The sequence below is a fragment of the Amblyomma maculatum genome, chromosome 2, assembly GCF_055883805.1.
Source record: "Amblyomma maculatum isolate TAMU_Amacu chromosome 2, ASM5588380v1, whole genome shotgun sequence".
In the NCBI taxonomy this organism is placed as follows: Eukaryota; Metazoa; Arthropoda; class Arachnida; order Ixodida; family Ixodidae; genus Amblyomma; species Amblyomma maculatum.
In genome coordinates, this window is record NC_139345.1 from 1459172 (window position 1) to 1476708 (window position 17537).

The 17537-nt window shown below is 46.2% G+C and overlaps 1 protein-coding gene across 1 annotated transcript; it reads left to right on the forward strand.

Moving 5' to 3' along the window:
- The first annotated feature begins 122 nt into the window (after positions 1-122).
- MED11 (mediator complex subunit 11) lies at positions 123-16432 on the forward strand. The gene is made up of 4 exons (XM_084593043.1): positions 123-390; positions 526-607; positions 820-960; positions 14231-16432. Exons 1-4 carry the CDS (start codon positions 388-390, stop codon positions 14404-14406), a joined length of 402 nt encoding a protein of 133 aa, XP_084449169.1. The 5' UTR covers positions 123-387; the 3' UTR covers positions 14407-16432.
- Positions 16433-17537: the final 1105 nt, after the last annotated feature.

Sequence of the window (17537 nt, forward strand, 5' to 3'; positions counted from 1 at the left end):
AATGTTGATAAAGTGCTGTTATTGAAATAAAATGGTTTACTAATAAAAAATAGGTTTACTGTTAGGTATTCAGTGATTTTTATATTAAATTTTGTGTTAAGCACGTAGTCGAAGCCCAGTGCCGCCGAGGCAGCCAAGGCAAGGTGCCGCCAGTATTTACAGTGGCTGCTGTAAATTCGTTTGAGGCAAAGTCGTGTTCACCGTGATCGTGATTTTGTTATAATTTTGTATTTCAGGCGTAGGAGCAATGCTGGTGATGCGATCTACCTTGGCAAGAGCAGTAGGAATATGGTAGGAGTGTAGGTCTTCGAGTGAAACAAGGTAGCTTCGCTAGTGTCGGCGTACGCATTATTCATTGGGTACCTTACATATGATATATACTTAAACATGGTAAGTTTTCAGACACAAGCTTGTATTATGTGTGACATTATTAGATGTTTGGATGCACTGCATGTACAAGTTAAGCTTGGTTACTAAAATGTGACACTTAAGAATGGCGTCCCTGGGTGCACCTTGGTGTTGCAGAATTCGATGGCAACATTGAAGATGAAACTCAAAGAGCTGGAAGAGGTCGAGAAGGAAGTTGCTGCGGCTCTTCAAAGTGCAGGTAACAGGCATTGCGAGATCGTAGCTACTATGAACACCGTTGCTACGAGAAGCGGGAAGTGCTGATGCTCAGTGTCATCGCATATCGCACGCGCACTACATATTTGTTTCTTCTGGTTCATTTCCTTTTTTTTTTTTTTTTTTTTTTAGTTTCTCCAGCGCGGTTCTCGTAACAGAGAAAAAGCTCATGAGACTCCTTATCTCTCGTCGCAGGTCAGGCATGCCTTGAGCTAAGTCGGGAGAAGCCCAGCATGAAGCAAGTGGAGTCAAATACATCGAGCTTTCTTACTACGTTGCAGAACGTCGAGGCTTCTCTGACCAAGCATATACTTTATCTCACGCAAGTGTCGACAGGCAAGTAGCCTAATACAGACCTGCCGTAGGCTTCAGTGTGCAAGTTCTTATTGAGAGGGAGAAAACGTCTATATTATGAAACAAAGCCACACGTGCATAGGTAATTCTGGCAAAGAAACAAAAAAATCGGGAACTGCAGTTCATGCAGGTACAGCATTATAGCGGGTTTAGCTAACTTTCTGAATGCTTTTTGCATGTTAGGGTGGCTAATGGAAGTGCCGAGATCATCTGTTATTGTCTGTTGGTGCACTCATTCTGCTGAGCATTCATGCGAAAAATGTCTGGATGAGTCACATTGGCTGCCTATATTTTTTCTGAGCAGTGTTATGAGCTCTACAGAAAATACCTCGGTCACACGAGCACTTTCGATCCTCATTGAACGCAATCCGCATTCAACTCGATGCAGATCGAGGTTGTCATACGACAACTTTCAAGTGCAATCAAGCCCGAGCCTTCTTAGCTCGAGGCCTCTTCCTCAAGCAGTCTCAAGTTTTAAAACACATTTGAGAGCGAACATCGACACCCTCGTCATTATTCAGCTCTAAAAATAAAAGCAAATGAATCCAATAAAACCACAAATATTAGCACAGAAATATATTAAAAGGCATGATAGAACATTGTTGAAACATTTTTATATTATGTACTGTACACGAAGGAAACTTCTCAGTAATGATTCAGATGCCCAGTGTAGCACCAGATGCTTCAATCCTTTGAAAAGCCTCATTGCAGATCGACTTCAGTAAGGATCAAAAGTGTTGATGTGGCTCAGGTATAAGTAGTTTGTTTGCAGTGGTCAATTGCAGCTCGTGAAATGTAACTGAAAAATTGCAGAAAGTAATCAATTGCTTTTATGTTACTTCCTTCCAACTTTTATTGCCATAACACTAATTTACTCGGACTATAATGAAGTAACATGCCTTTTTCAATATTTTGTTCAGTTCAGTTCAGTCGTGTCCGACTCTTCGTGACCCTATGGACCATATCACGCCACGCTTTCCGGTCTCTCACTATCTTCTTAACATCACATAACTTCATCTGCAGCGCCTCGAGGATGGCATCTAACCATCGCGTTTGCTGCCTACCCCTTCTCCAGTGACCCTCAACCTTTCTCAACATCAAATCTTTCTCCAGTGACTCCTCTCTTCTCATCAGATGACCAAAGTAGCTGAGCTTTAACTTTAGAATTTGACCCTCCAATGAGTAGTCAGGGTTTATGGTCGGTAATACCGACTGATTTGATCTTTTGGCCGTTTAAGGAACTCTCAAGAGCCTCCGCCAGCACCACAATTCAAACGTGTCAATTCTTCGGCGGTCAGCCTTCTTCACAGTCCAACTCGCATCCATACATCACAACTGGAAAGACCATAGCACGAGTTATACGGATCTTGGTTGCCTGTGTAATGTCTCTGCTCTTTACTAGGCGGTCAAGGCTAGCCATGGCTCTCTTTCCTAGAAGCAGGCGTCTCCTAATTTTATGGCTGCAGTCTCCTTCCGAGGTAATCTTGGAGCCCAAGAAGAGAAAATCTGTCACAGCTTCCACTTCTTGTCCCTTGATGCTCCAGGACTTGATAGGGCAAGACACCATGATCTTTGTCTTTTTAATGTTCAGTTTAAGCCCAAACTTCTCACTCTCTTCTTGTACACGCATCAGAAGTCTCTTGAATTCCACTTCACTTTCTGCCATTAAAGTGGTGTCATTTGCATATCTAAGGTTGTTGATACGTTTCCCAGCAATCTTCACTCCATCTGGACTCGTCCAGACCGGCCTTTCTCATGATGCACTCAGCATATAGGTTAAATAGGCGGGGCGACAGTATGCAGCCTTGTCTCACTCTTTTTTCAATCAGAAACCAACCAGTAAGACCATGCCCAGTTCTGACTGTGGCCTCTTGCCCTTCATACAGGTTCCTGAAGAGACAGATAGGTGAATTGGAACTCCCATCTCTTGGAGAGCTTGCCACAATCTGCTGTGATCTACGCAGTCAAACGCTTTCGCATAATCAATAAAGCAGAAGTAGATGGGTTTCTGGAACTCTCTTGCTTTTTCCATGATCCAGCAAAGGTTGGCGATCTGGTTCCTCTGCCCTTGCGAAACCCAGCTTGCACGTCCAGAAGCTCCCGATCCGCATACTGCTGCAGCCTACCTTGGAGGATTTTCAACATCACCTTGCTAGCATGCGAAATAAGCGCGATCGTGCGGTAGTTGGAACAATCTTTGGCACTGCCTTGTTTTGGAATAGGGATGTAAACTGACCTCCTCCAATCCTGTGGCCACTGCAAGGTTCAGATTTGCTGACATAATGTATACAAAATGTTAACAGCGTCATGGTTGAGGTTTTGAAGCAACTCAGCTGGAATGCCACCAATTCCACCAGCTTTGTTCTTAGCAAGGCTGGCTAAGGCCCATTTAACTTCACTCTTCAGGATGCTCGGCTCGAGACCAGTAATCACAACTGTCTTATGTTGGGTTTGCACATTCGGGTCCTTCTTGTACAGTTCTGTGTGTTCCTGCTACCTCTTCTTTATCTCTGAGGCTTCAGTGAGGTCCGTGCGTCGTTTGTCCTTTATCACGCCCAGCTTAGCACAGAAGCTTCCTTTGATATTTTTGATTGTCTTATACAGAGCTCTTGTGTTCCTCAATTGGCTGTTGTCTTCAACTGCTTGGCACTGTATGTTCAGGAAGGCATTCTTATCTCATCTTGCTATTTTCTGAAAATTCGCATTGAGAACATTGTATCTTTCTCTTTCCCCATAACTTTTGCCATCCTCCTTTCCTCAGCTATTTGCAAAGCCTCTTCAGATAACCAGTTTGCTTTCTTGCATTTCTTTTGCTTTGGAACTACCTTAGCAGCAACTTCTTGTATTATATCACGAACATCAGTCCACATCTCTTCAGGCTCTCTGTCTTCTAGATCTAATTCTTGAAATCGATCCCTCACTTCCACAGCATATTCTGATGGAATTTGATCCAGATCATGCCTGAAAGGCCTTCTAGTTTTCTGCGTTTTCCTCAATCGAAGCTTAAATGGCAACAAGAAGCTGATGATCGGTGCCACAATCGGCCCCAGGCCTTGTTTTTACTGCTTGTATAGTGCTTCTCGATCTCTCCCGGCAAAGAATATAATCAATTTGATTCCTGTACAGCCCGTCCGGTGAAGTCTGTGTACAGGTGCCTCTTGTGCTGTTGAAAATGAGTATTCGCTATGGTCAGGTTGTTTTCTTGACAAAACTCTACTAGCCTCTGCCCAGCTTCATTTGGCTCACCAAGACCGAACTTGCCTGTAATTCCAGATATTTCTTCACTCCCCACCTTAGCATTCCAGTCTCCTATGAGAAAAAGGACGTCTGATGATGGAGTGCGGTCTAAAAGGCATTGCAGGTCAGCATAAAACCTCTCAACGTCAGCTTCTTCAACAGTAGTGGTTGGTGCATACACTTGGATAACTGTTATGTTGAAAGGGTGACCTTGGATCCAAAGTGAAATCATTCGGTCATTTTTGGGGTTGTACCCTAGCAATGCTTTGCCCATTATTCTGTTTACTATGAGAGCGACCCCATTCCTTCTCCTGGATTCGTGCCCATAATAAAAGACATAATGGTCGCCGGAATTAAATTCTCCCATTCCGGTCCACTTGAGCTCGCTGATACCCGAGATATCAATGTTCAATCTGTCCATTTCTCGCTTGACGACATCCAGTTTACCTTGCGTCATAGATCTTACATTCCATGTTGCTATGTGATATATCTCCTTGCAACATTGGACTTTCCGGTCGCTTCCCGACACATCCACAACTGAGCGTCCTTTTGGCTTTAGTCCAGCCGCTTCATTCGTCCTGGAGCTACTACTGTCGAACCCGGATATATCGAACTCGAAGGGGATCGCAAAATAGTTCGATATATCGATAATTCGATATACAAAAATCGGCTTGTGACGGCACTTACGATGCCAAAAAACGGTGCCGTATTTGTCGCATAAGCAACCCACTCGCATAATGAACCCACCCTGCACTTTTTGCACGGAGAATTTGAAAAAAAAAAAAAAAAAAAAAAAAGCGTTAAGGCCAGCTCGCTCACATGCAAGCGATTGAGCGATCTCAGGGACGAGCGGCAGCGACAGAACGAAAAATTTCAAACTCCCTCTCGCTGCTCGAGCCACCCGCCGGGAAGCCCAGTCTTATTTTAGATTCGGATAAGACTAGACTCGGTCTTAAGACTGGACTTATACCCTCACGTTCGTGCAAGCGGGCTGTATTGCCGCGGCAGAAATCGCGACCGTTTTCGCTTGCACGTCGATGGCGCGAGTCACTCCGTTTCGGTCGTCTCATCCACAGCTCATTGCTTGGCAGCGTGCCAAGATGCTGCGCAGCGATAACGTCAGGGCGCGCGTTTATCTTTTTATAGCTCCTGCGGTGACAGGGAGCGAACTTGGCAGAGTGCCCGTGATGGCTTGATTGCACGTACAAGCCTGGTTCGATTTATCACGCCGCGCTTGGGGCGGGCGTCATGATCGCAGCAGCCGACCGCCTGCTTTCGTTGACTCATACATGCAAGGATAAACGACTCCCGCAAAAAAAAAACAAAAAAAAAAATAAAAAAAAAAACCCTGCCGCTTCTTAACTTCCGAACAGCACAACGATGAGAAAGGATGACTCGCAAAAAATAAATAAATAAATAAAACAAAGAGCTGCAGCTTTTTAACGTCCGCAGGCACGATAGCCACCTCAGTCGCTGCACGCGCAGAGGGTTCGCAACACGCGCTGACGCCTGTCTGAAAACGGGCTGAGCTGGCTTGGCGCATGCGCAGCGCGTTCTATAGGAGAGAGCTTGGCAGAAGGATGGGCACACCCACGCACATGGCTTGCAAACGTCATGTGTTGGCGCGCGGAAAACGATAGCTGCAAATGCGCGCGCCTTTGGGGAATGGGCGCGGCGCTGCCCAGACCAGCCGTCGCCGAACTGTCCCCTCTCATTCCTTCCGCACGTGGCTTGAAGACGGCATGCGGCAAACGGCCAAGGGTGATGCGATCGTCTTTGGAGAAGGCACACTTTCCAGTGCGTGGTGCGGAGTTCGATATATCGAACGACCGGTGAAATTAAGTTCGATATATGATGCGGCTTTCCTATACTTTTACATGGGATTTTCAAGGGGATATTCCGTGCGTTCGATATAACCAAAATTCGATATATCCGGGTTCGACTGTACTAGGAATCGCCCTTTGTTCATCCTCAGTAACATGTGGGGCGCCTTCCAACCTGGGGGGCTCATCTTCCGGCGCCATATCATTAATGCTATTGTGACTGGTCATAGGGTTTTCTTAGCAGGAAATACTGGAGTGGGTTGCCATTACCTTCTCCAGTGAATCACATTTTGTCAGAGCTCTCTGCCGTGACCTGTCTATCTTGGGTGGCCCTACACAGCAGAGCTCACGACTTCATCGAGTTTCGCAAGCCCCTCCGCCACGACAAGGCAGCGATCCATGAAGGGGATCACTTTTTGTTTGTTTTTTGTTACACATTGTTAATTTCTAACAGGGGCCATTTTTCAAAGTTGTTAATATTCTAGAGTTGTTAATATTCTAGCCTAGAGATCAGCAGCTACACTGAACGTTTCTCATCAAATGTGCTGCAGGGAAGTGCAGTATTATAAACACTTTACGCATCAGCTTTTACATAAAACCTTCTACTGGTAGTGCTAGTTTCATCAGGGTCCTTGCTTTGCGCATCTGATGCCTGTGATATCATGCTTTATGTGGAAGCTACTTTTACATAAAACCTTCTACTGGTAGTGCTAGTTTCATCAGGGTCCTTGCTTTGCGCACCTGGTGCCTGTGATATCATGCTTTATGTGGAAGCTGCCCTGTTAAGTGTAATGGGGTGTAAGTTGTGGCATCATCTGACGGTAAAGGGCGGCTACACTGGACGCGTGATGTTTCTCAGGACAGGAACTGCCATAAGAGACTGGGGTGACCCTGCTATGGCTTAAACGTGATCGCGCACAATGGTTTTCTTTAGCTGGCTCATTGTCACTCTGTCATAAAGGAAGTTTCCCCATTAGCACCATTGTTTGCCACCAAGTTAAGGTTTCCAAGGCTGTACCAATGGTTATGGCTTGAATTAAAGAAAAAAAAAAGCCATTCAAAAACAAGATACTTTTTAGTCACTGCATTGATGCTAAATAATTTGAAATTGAAAAATGGTCAGCATTAAAAACACTAGGTGTTTTCCCCATGAACAAATTTATTAGGATTGTCACACAGGCTGTCTATGCACTAAGCTCAGCAGCTATTCCCTCCACTACTGATGCGCATGTTGTACAGCTCAATATTTCAATTACAAATATTGTCATCTGGTTTGTGGTAATGGCATAAAACATTCTCTTTGTAAGTTGCAGATTTTGCAAAAGAATGCCCTGCGGACCGTAGCAAATGAGCCGTATAATGCTCACAGTGCCGCTTTATTTGAAAACACAAGGTTATAAAAATAGATATGCTCTATCTATATATATATTGTCACGTCTCGGTAGAAGACCAAGGAGAACCTAGCGATAGATGGTTTGAATGGTCGACCAGAACAAGTCTTGTGTCCAAGCTTCTTTCACTTCCAGGCTCGCGCTTGTCGTCATCTTTTGCGTCGTCTTCTATGCGGCATTTGCCCCCCCTCCTTAGGAAGCATCGTCCCGATGAGAACAAAAGGAAGTAGGAGGTTGAGGTCAGACTGAGTGGTATGGCTTCATACGCACGACGTGGACGACGTCAGCTTGGTGCTGGCGTCGCTTTGATGTCGACACCCCGTCTGGCATCACCTCATAAGTGACGTCGGTTAAACGTCGCTGAACAACATAGGGTCCAAAGTATCGTCGCAATAGTTTTTCGGAGAGTCCACGGCGGCGAATAGGTGTCCAGACCCACACTTTGTCGCCAGGTTCGTACATTACATGCCGGTGTCTCTGATTGTAGCGTTGTGCATCGTGCTCCTGCTGATTTTGAATCCGCACACGAGCTAGTTGGCGAGCTTCCTCTGCACGCTGAGCGAATTCCTCGGCGTCCTGGTCGAGATCATCGGTGTCGGCATTCGGGAGCAACATTGCATCCAGCATAGTTGTTACTGGTCGCCCGTGAAGGAGGCTGAATGGTGTCATGCGAGTGGTGTCTTGGCGGGCCGTATTGTAGGCGAACGTAACGTAGGGAAGTACTATTTCGTCCCAATTCTTGTGGTTTACGTCGACGTACATGCAAAGCATGTCTGCGAGGGTCTTATTGAGGCGTTCCGTCAACCCATTGGTTTGAGGGTGATAGGCAGTACTTTTACGGTGACTGGTACCACTGAGGCGAAGAACGATTTCCAAAAGTTCGGCCGTAAATGTAGTTCCTCGGTCAGTTATAATAAGTGCCGGAGCGCCATGCCTCAGGACAATGTTCTCAACGAAGAACCTAGCTGCTTCGGCGGCGGTACCCCTTGGCAGAGCCTTGGTCTCCGCGTAGCGGGTCAGATAATCAGTGGCGACAATTATCCATTTATTCCCGGCTGTAGACGTCGGAAATGGTCCCAGGAGGTCCATGCCAATTTGCTTAAAAGGTGTCGCTGGCACATGAAGAGGGTGGAGTAGGCCAGCTGGTTTTACAGGGGGTGATTTACGGCGCTGGCAGTCAATGCACGTACGTACATAGCGTTTCACTGTCGCCGGCAGTTTTGGCCAGTAGTATCCGTGCTGTACTCTAGCCAACGTGCGGGTGTAGCCTAGGTGACCGGCGGTTGGCTCGTCGTGGCACGCTTGCAAAACTTCAGTGCGGAGAACCGATGGGACGACGAGCAGAAGACTGTTTCCCCCAGGACGGAAGTTCTTCTTGTAAAGGACGTTGTTGCGAATAAAAAATGAAGAGATCACTCGGGCGAAAATCTTCGGCACAACCGTAGTTCGCTTCTCCAAGAAATCAATAAGAGGGAGCAATTCCTGATCCTCTCGCTGCTGTTGGGAAAGCGTTGCGTCATCTATGACACCTAAAAACGCAGTGTCTTCATCGGTCATAGTGGAAGGTTCGACCGGCGCTCGCGAAAGGCAATCTGCATCTGTGTGCTTCTTTCCAGATTTGTAAATAACTGCCATGTCAAATTCTTGCAATCGAAGGCTCCAACGCGCGAGTCTCCCTGAAGGGTCCTTTAAGTTCGTCAGCCAACAGAGAGAGTGATGGTCGCTGACGACTTGAAAGGGGCGAGCGTACAAATAAGGGCGGAATTTCATAACCGCCCATACCACTGCAAGATATTCTTTTTCGGTTGCCGAGTAGTTCGCTTCTGCTTTAGATAGGGTCCTGCTGGCGTAAGCAATTACCTTTTCCACACCATCCTGGCGCTGCACTAACACAGCACCTAAGCCCACGTTGCTGGCATCCGTATGAAGCAGTGTAGGGGCGTCGTCATCAAAGTGCGCCAGGACAGGTGGTGTCTAGACGCCTCCTCAGCTCATTGAAAGCTTGTTGCTGTTCTTCACCCCAGCGAAAGACAGCATTGTCACGAGTCAGTGAAGTTAATGGCCAGGCTATTCGTGAGAAGCCAGCAATAAACCGACGGTAATAGGCGCAAAGACCCAAGAAGCGCCGCAATGTCTTTTTGTCCGTAGGTGTTGGGAACTTGGCGACTGCGGAGAGCTTTTCAGGATCCGGCCGAACACCTTCTTGGCTGACGACGTGGCCTAAGAACTGCAGCTCCTCGTAACCGAAGTGGCACTTCTCGGGTTTTAATGTGAGGCCCGCAGATTGTATGGCCTGAAACACAGTTAGCAAACGGAGTAGATGCTCTTCAAATGTAGCCGAAAACACTATCACGTCGTCAAGATACACCAAGCATGTTTGCCACTTAAGTCCCGAAAGCACAGTGTCCATCAGTCTCTGAAATGTTGCTGGCGCCGAGCATAAACCGAACGGAAGGACTTTAAACTCATACAATCCGTCGGGAGTGATGAATGCTGTCTTCTCCCGATCCCTCTCATCCACTTCGATTTGCCAATATCCACTTTTCAAGTCCATCGACGAGAAGTAACGTGCATTTCGTAGGCGATCCAAGGAGTCGTCGATGCGAGGGAGAGGGTACACGTCTTTTTTGGTCACTTGGTTGAGCTTGCGGTAGTCTATGCAAAATCGTAAGCTGCCGTCTTTCTTTTTAACAAGTACCACGGGGGAAGCCCAGGGACTCTGTGACGGCTGGATAACGTCGTCTCTAAGCATTTCGGCCACTTGGCGCTGAATGGCTTCACGTTCTTTCGGAGCCACACGGTAAGGATTTTGTCGAATCGGGCGAATCGAGTCATCCGTGATAATTCGATGTTTTGTCAAAGGCGTTTGGCCGATCCGCGATTCTGAAGCAAAACAGTCTCGAAATTGATGTATGAGATCCAAAAGGCGGTCCCGCTCTGAAGAAGACAGATTTGGGCTCACATCAACGATGGTTACGGGTGTCTTGCACACTGATCCTCTCTGTTGCAGTAAGCAACAGTGCTGCGCATTTGGGAGGCTGTCGAAAAAGGCCACAGTTGTGCCTTTCGGAATTTGCTGACGCTCGTCGCTGAAGTTTGTCAGCAGCAGCTCGGTATGCCCATTGGTCAAGTTGACCAGCCCTCGAGCTATAGAAACGCCTCGGCTGAGTATTAGGGTAACTGCCCGTTCGGCGACGCCATCGCCTGTATGCGCCACGTCGCATTTCACTTCAACAAGAGAACATGATCTCGGAGGTAATGTCACCGTCTCATTGGCGACGCGTAAGGGCAATAGTGGTACTTGCGCATAACCAAGGTCTTCATGGTTATTGGTGAAGGCAACGATGCTGTCACGGATGCTGATTACAGCCCCATGAAGACGCAGAAAGTCCATGCCCAAGATGAGGTCTTTGCAGCAGTCAGGGAGAATAACGAAGCTGCCAACAAACACCGCGTTTCCTATTCCTATCCGGGCAGTGCATTTCCCTGTCGGTGCCAGTAGCTGACCCCCAGCACTTCTTATTACTGGCCCAGTCCATTCAGTTTTTACTTTGCGCAGGGTGTCGGCCAGTTTCTGGCTAATAATTGAAAAATCTGCCCCGGTATCCACCAGAGCATGTACCGCCAGCCCATCAATGGAAACGGCGAGGTCAGCGCTAACAAAATTATCTGGGTCGATCGTCCCTTTCGGCATTTGCGGCGGAAGCGCGGCAAGGTCGGCGCTGTCAGCTTCGTCGTCATGGCTGATCATCTGGTACGGCATTTTCGGCGGTAGTGCGGAAATGTCAATGTTAGCGGCGGCGTCAGAAGCCCGGGTTGTCGGCAATTGCGGCGGTGGTGAGGGTTTCGACACTTTTAGACTGGTTGCAACCTCCCCTCGCGAGGTTGCAGCTCTTAGTTTCCCCGGTGAGGGCTAGGAGACCGCCGTCCGCTAACGCCATTAGTGTTGCGACGCGTCGGCGAATAACGCTGTGGCGATGGGGAGGAGCGGCGGCGGAAGCCCGGGGATTCGGTTTCCCTGCTGACCGGAGGGACGTCGTCGATTTGGGCAGAATCAGTGTCGAAGCGGCGGCGAGCAGAAGCAAGCGGAAAGGACTGCCCCTCTTCGCGGTGGCGGCAGTACCGATACACATGGCCAGGTTGTCCGCAGTAGAAACAAAGTGGTCGGCTGTCATAACTGCGCCACCTGTCAGTTCGGCGCAGTTGAGAGCGCCTGGGAGGCGCCCACTGAGGCCCCTGGAGGAACCGAATCTCCTGACGGTTCGGTGAGCTCGGTGGGGCGTGGTCTGGAGGTGGGCGACGAAGGACCGCAGCATATATAGATATGTTCTAATGTTGTTTAAGAATGGACATTAACAACACATTACCAAGCATGTTACCAACTTAATTGAAAGAAAACACTTAGTCTCCCTCCACAAGGTTTTGTTCACTCCAGCATGTACCGCTCCCCCTACCGATTATAGTCTACAGATGCTGGCTGTAGTCTAGCCTTTTGCATGCACTTAATAAGTGTAGCCTTATGCTAGAACTACGCCGCCTATTATCAAAGAATGTTTTGCACGCAATGTTTAGTTGAGGAAAAAGTCTGTTTTCCTCTATCTGTCCTCACAGTGATCTCGTTTGTCTTGCTTTATATTAGTTTTCCTAGTAAAACACTAAAACATCCACATGTCTTGTACATACTATTCAACATTTGATGCTCTTGAGCTCTTTCAGCTATCCTGTTCACCAGCTTGAGGGAGGTGGGGCCGGTCCAGCTGCATCATACGCAGCTTTATTCCCCGTTTTCCTCACCACATGCCGCTTGTTCAATCTGCTGTGCATGTATGGTGAAATAAAGTGAAGCTGAACCTAAATAATTGATCATAGAAACACTGATTGATGAATTACCCAAAGTTAATGTTTAAAAAGTAATCAATTATGAAATTAGAAGAAGTGTTGGTGGAATATTTAGGGGAATACCCCAAGGGGGAGTACATTTCTAATAAAGGAGTAATTACTCTGACATCCACCCAGGCACAGCCATATGGCTACAAAGAAAAGCTATACAGCATCAGAAACTTTATAGTTAAAAGAAGATTTGTCATGGTTTGGGGAAGGAATTAAAGTAAAAAAAAAAAAGATGGACCTTTAAAAGTTGACCTTCCCCATACCAGGAAGAATTTTTCTTCAACTACGAAGTTTCTGAGAAAGCTGTGTAGTTTTCTTTTGTAGCCGTATGGCTGCGCCTGGGTAGATGTCAATGAGTAATTACTCCTTTATTACGAATTACCAACACCATTCCCACTTGAGTCATTTATCAATTCGTTCTCGCCCTACGATTTGGTCTGCTGATCGTCCTGGTTAGCTTGTTTGATAGAGCGACTGTCCCGAAAAGGTGGTGGTCTTGGTTCCCCAGACCGGGACAAATTTTTTTAACTATGAAGTTTTTGAAAAGGCTGTATAGCTTTCTTTTGTAGCCGCATGACTGCACTTGGGTGGATGTCAATGAGTAATTACTCCTTTATTAGAGGAAGTGTCATATTCAAACTCTGGTTCTGACCCCACAATAATGTAGCTAACCAACAAACCAACTCTTTCCCTGCCCTTGAAAGTGAACTGTAATGTTAACGTTTCCGTACCTTAGAAGTTCTGTATATATTTTGGTATATGTCATCTCTCTGTTCATTGCTATTCTCTTGTGCTTGTGCATTTTGAACTCTTAACAGATGGTGCTGGCTCAAAGTTAAGAATTGCTTTGTATTCATTATGTGCCACAGCACATAGAAAGCAACAGGACATAGACAGAAAGAACTGTATATAGAGTGGCTGTTTCCAGCTACATTTTGTCATTGTACTGTGTTATGGCGCTTGATAAAATTGGCCTAGACTTATCTGTAGCCAATATCTAATCACAAAGAATATAAAAAAACAAAACATTGAAGACATCTATCACCACTAACAGCCATTTTCACTATCACGCTGCAGTGGGATCGAGTGAGATTTCTGATGGGAATGAATGATTATTAGACCTATAGACCATTTCAGGATCCTTGGAGTAACCGGGCAATCTTCCATCGTCCACACTTTCCTGTGCTAGGAGAGCAGTGCAGTGCCCAATATGGCAGTGCCCTTCACCCCTTTGTGAAATTGTGTATACACAAATATTAACAATCCGTTTACATCATTATACTACTTGTGCAACGTCATCACACAAGCAAGATGAAAGCAAAAACTGCACATAGAAAATTAAAGCAAACCCATGACTTGCTACATCATCACCATGTTAGAATTGGACTGATAAAAAAAAAAAAAAAAAGTTATGGTTTAGCTCTGGTTAACCCTAGTTGAATTGCAAAAGCAACGGCGGAAGCTTCGTTTGTATGCTGCATTATTCCCCTACGTGCCTGCTTGTCATAGGGGTAATGAGAATGCAAACGGTTCTGGCAGGCTGATTCTGATATCACCTTCCCGTATGAAAGGAGCGAAACGAGTTGGCAGCTCCTGCCCGTGGCCATAGGGGTAACGTAAATTCAAACGTCATGGCAGGCTGATTTTTTTATGAGGGACCATGGACATGGACACGGCACATAGCGACGAGTGGTTAGACCTGGCGTAGTATTGCTTTCGCAATAAAAAAAAAAGAATCATTGCACCTTGAACACCAAATTTCTTGCCAATAAAAGCACCTTTTGTACCTGAACAAGTGTTAACAAACTTATGAATGGCCAAGCTGTCAGACTGTACTGAGAACAGAAATGTGATAGAATTTTCTTCGATGTCGACTGAGGAGATAATATGATACTGCTTCCATTTCTCCAGTGCAACCACACGAAGGCTCAAGCTATGCAGCGCAGAAGGTATTCCACATGTCCCTTCATCGGCTTGAGCATGCTCGGTCGCGCATGAATGAACTAGAACGGCTGTGGCACCAACAGCAGCAGCCCCCACTGCAGCAGCAGCAGCAGCAGCAGCCCCAGCAAGAGCAGGACCCTTGAGGACAGACTTGTGTGTGTTTCTTATGTTGGTGCTGTCTGTGTTGCTTTGAGAACTATGTGTTTTGAAAATTGCTACATAAGTGATTTCAAGTGCATAAAGTCTTTTCATGGTGGCCATGCCAGGCTGTTCAAACATTTGCATTGCACCATGCCATGTACACAGCTTGTGCTTATGCATTCTATCAGGACAGTGCTCTTTTTTGTCAACCATCTTAAGGTGAAAGCCTTTAATGCCTCATCGTTGTCAACAGGAGATTGCCGACAAAAGGTTGTCAGCAGCGGTGTCACGCTTTAGAGAGCGAGGATTAAAAATAAATGAATAAACCTGGTCTCCACCAGGAATCGGACCTCCATTCCTTGGATCCCCAGCCCAGTGCTTTACCAGTGGTCCAAAGTGCCCTCTAGAATTTTTTTTTTGCAACGAAGCTAAGGTGATCCTATAGGAATATAGCTGAGTGCATTTACTTTGTAATGAGCTCTTTCAAATATGAATTGTTTCTTCATTAAGCAAGAGCCTATACAGCTTGCTTGGCCGGAAAGCTGTCTGTGTCGTAGTAGCAGTCTGCACCGCATGTCGGAAAGAATCGTTCGCTATGGAAAAAAAAATCATATGGTAATTTGTGGTTCTAGTGATTATGGTTGGTGTGGTGATAAGCAATAACAAGTTAATGAAATCATAATAAATTGATGAAAAGAAATGAAAGAATTAAAAAGGGAGTTCAAGGTGTCAAAATGCTCAATGAAAAGCCAATGCTTTATTATGCCAATTAAGAAAATTTAGTGTGTATAACTGATCAGAAGTTTAAAAAATGAAAAATGCATTCAAGGGTGTCAAACTGCTCAGAATGGAGAACCAATGTTTGCTGATGCTTGCTAAGTATCAGTGTATAAAAATTAAGCTTTTGGAAAAGTGAAAAATCATTGTGTGTTAAACGCTACCGCGTCAAACTCAAGGGTGGAGCTCAAGTGCCCCCCTAATTTTTATCTCATTTGGCAATAAAGCCTTTTCAAGAGATTTAAAGCTTGCGAACCTGGTACACAGTTTTGCATGCATTAGTGAAAAACGTATGTTCTCCAACGCTTTACTTTTGGACTGTATGTGGACTTTTTGTCACACATTTCACGTGTCTTAGCCGCTGTTGTGCCGAAGGGAGTATGGCCCGTAGCTCACGTCGCCCGTTTTATAAACGAGAGCTGCCTGCTACCTTGGTGATAGCGATGAAACCAAGTCAGCAATGAATACAGGCGTCTTTGTACATTATATACTGGGCATATTTACAGCAAAATCGGCATGGGGACCAGAGCTAACAGCTAGACAGCGACGGCCAGGAAGACTACGACGCGACCCCTCCTTGCGAGTGGCACTGCACTCGATAAACACTCGTGTAGGTCTCGTTCACCGGAGGTAGTGTGCTCGCTTAAATAGCGTGGGAAAGTCGTTGGCCCTCAAAATGTCCAATCCGGAGGTAGTACGTGATGGCAGCCCGAGAGGTCCAATCAGTGAACGCGCTGATAGTTCGCTTCAAATTTCTCGCGCAGCGAAGGCGACTCGTCGCCAGGGAACCGGCACACGGGTGTCTGGCATTCTAGAAGTGTCCGATCATGTTGACCGCCTGATGCTTCCTGGCAATGCGCCGCTGCCTTGATGAGCAGCACCGGAACAGGCAAAGAGGGTGTCGGCAGGAGGAGCCTGACGTTTGCATGAGCGGAATCCGGGTGGCTTGCCCAGGCACAACACCCCACAGGAGGTTTCAGACCGTGAGCGATTTGATGAAGGCTTTTATGTAGTACTGTTTGCTTTGGTACAGATGTCTGGCATTTTAAACAGCAAGATGCTTTTTAAGACCTGTGTTTCCACTCTTATTGCATTGCTTGAAGTGCAACGCTCATTGCAGCCACTTCCAGTATTTCTACGCACCTAGTGACAACATAGCAACCAAAGAAAGATAGTAGCTGGCTATGCCAGTGGCCAAGCATGTTGATGGATACCTGTGCTTAGGAAATCATTAAACCAGTGTTTTGAAGAGTGGTATGTAGTCTTTGCACAGCAAACCTTGGGTGCCAATGGCACAGAGGAGTAGATTGCCACTTTTCTGCAACTTTGTTCATGGTGGTACAAAAGAAGTTACCTGCAAGCAGGTTCAGGATTGCAGCATTCTCATCTGCCTGCAATATACGCATATATTTATTTTAAGTTTATTTTTGCTGCCTACTCATGGTTTGCTACGATTACAAATGACACTGTTCTCCCATGCATACAACCATATGCAACATGCATTTATGTGTTCTTTTCGTAGTTACAACGCTTCTGATTGAGTGAAACTTAGCCGAGCATCTTGTTCAGCTTACGCTTACCATTGGCAGAGGGCAAAGGCACATAGAGGAAGAGAATACAGAGTAATGCCCTGACATGTAGTTTGTAGAACCTAACGGATAAATGTAAAGCTATTGCCTTATTCGCTCGTATGTAGGCAGACCTAGCTTTTTTTTCCTTTCGAAATCGTGCTCCCAAATGGGGGTCAACAAATAAATGAATCGTGGCCAGGGCAATGTACAAACTCCGCTACATGTGCAGGGAAGGAGGAGCAAAAATAGCGCTACTGGGGAAGCCCTCCATTCAGACTTTCCTGAGCTTTGACTATACATGGTAGTTGCCATGATCGTTATTGTGCACAGGTTTCATTTATGCCTTTCATTTCAAGACAGCCATGCAAAACATCCTCAGATAAGGATAATATAAGCTGGCAGGCCTGGCAGGCCCATTATGCTATCATTGTGCACTGTACAGGCTCCACAAAAAGGCCTTATAAAAACATCCCAACAATGCACGGCAAGCCATGCTTCCAGATTGTTAAAACCATTCTTAAACTGGCCATCATCGTGCATGCAGTGGCATAGAAAAATGGAGTGGCAACAGGCAAGTTCTCTTTTGTCAGAAAGTGTGTTGTATGCAGGGAAAGTAGCCAGCACACCATTTCGCACGCAGTAAAACTATACCAAGCTTTCTATGCACAACCAGATGGTTAGACAGCTTTAGCACCGCCGTAAAGTAAGCATAGTAAATGTGACCATACGATAAATGCTAGACAAGCATGGGGGCAGTAGCAATGGCAACATACTACTACCGTATC

Bases quoted from the DNA above. Each gene is read 5' to 3' on its own strand.
- MED11 (XM_084593043.1), top strand. The intron at 608-819 runs GTAACAGGCATT...CTCTCGTCGCAG, and splicing joins TGCGGCTCTTCAAAGTGCAG to GTCAGGCATGCCTTGAGCTA. The intron at 961-14,230 runs GCAAGTAGCCTA...CCATTTCTCCAG, and splicing joins TCTCACGCAAGTGTCGACAG to TGCAACCACACGAAGGCTCA.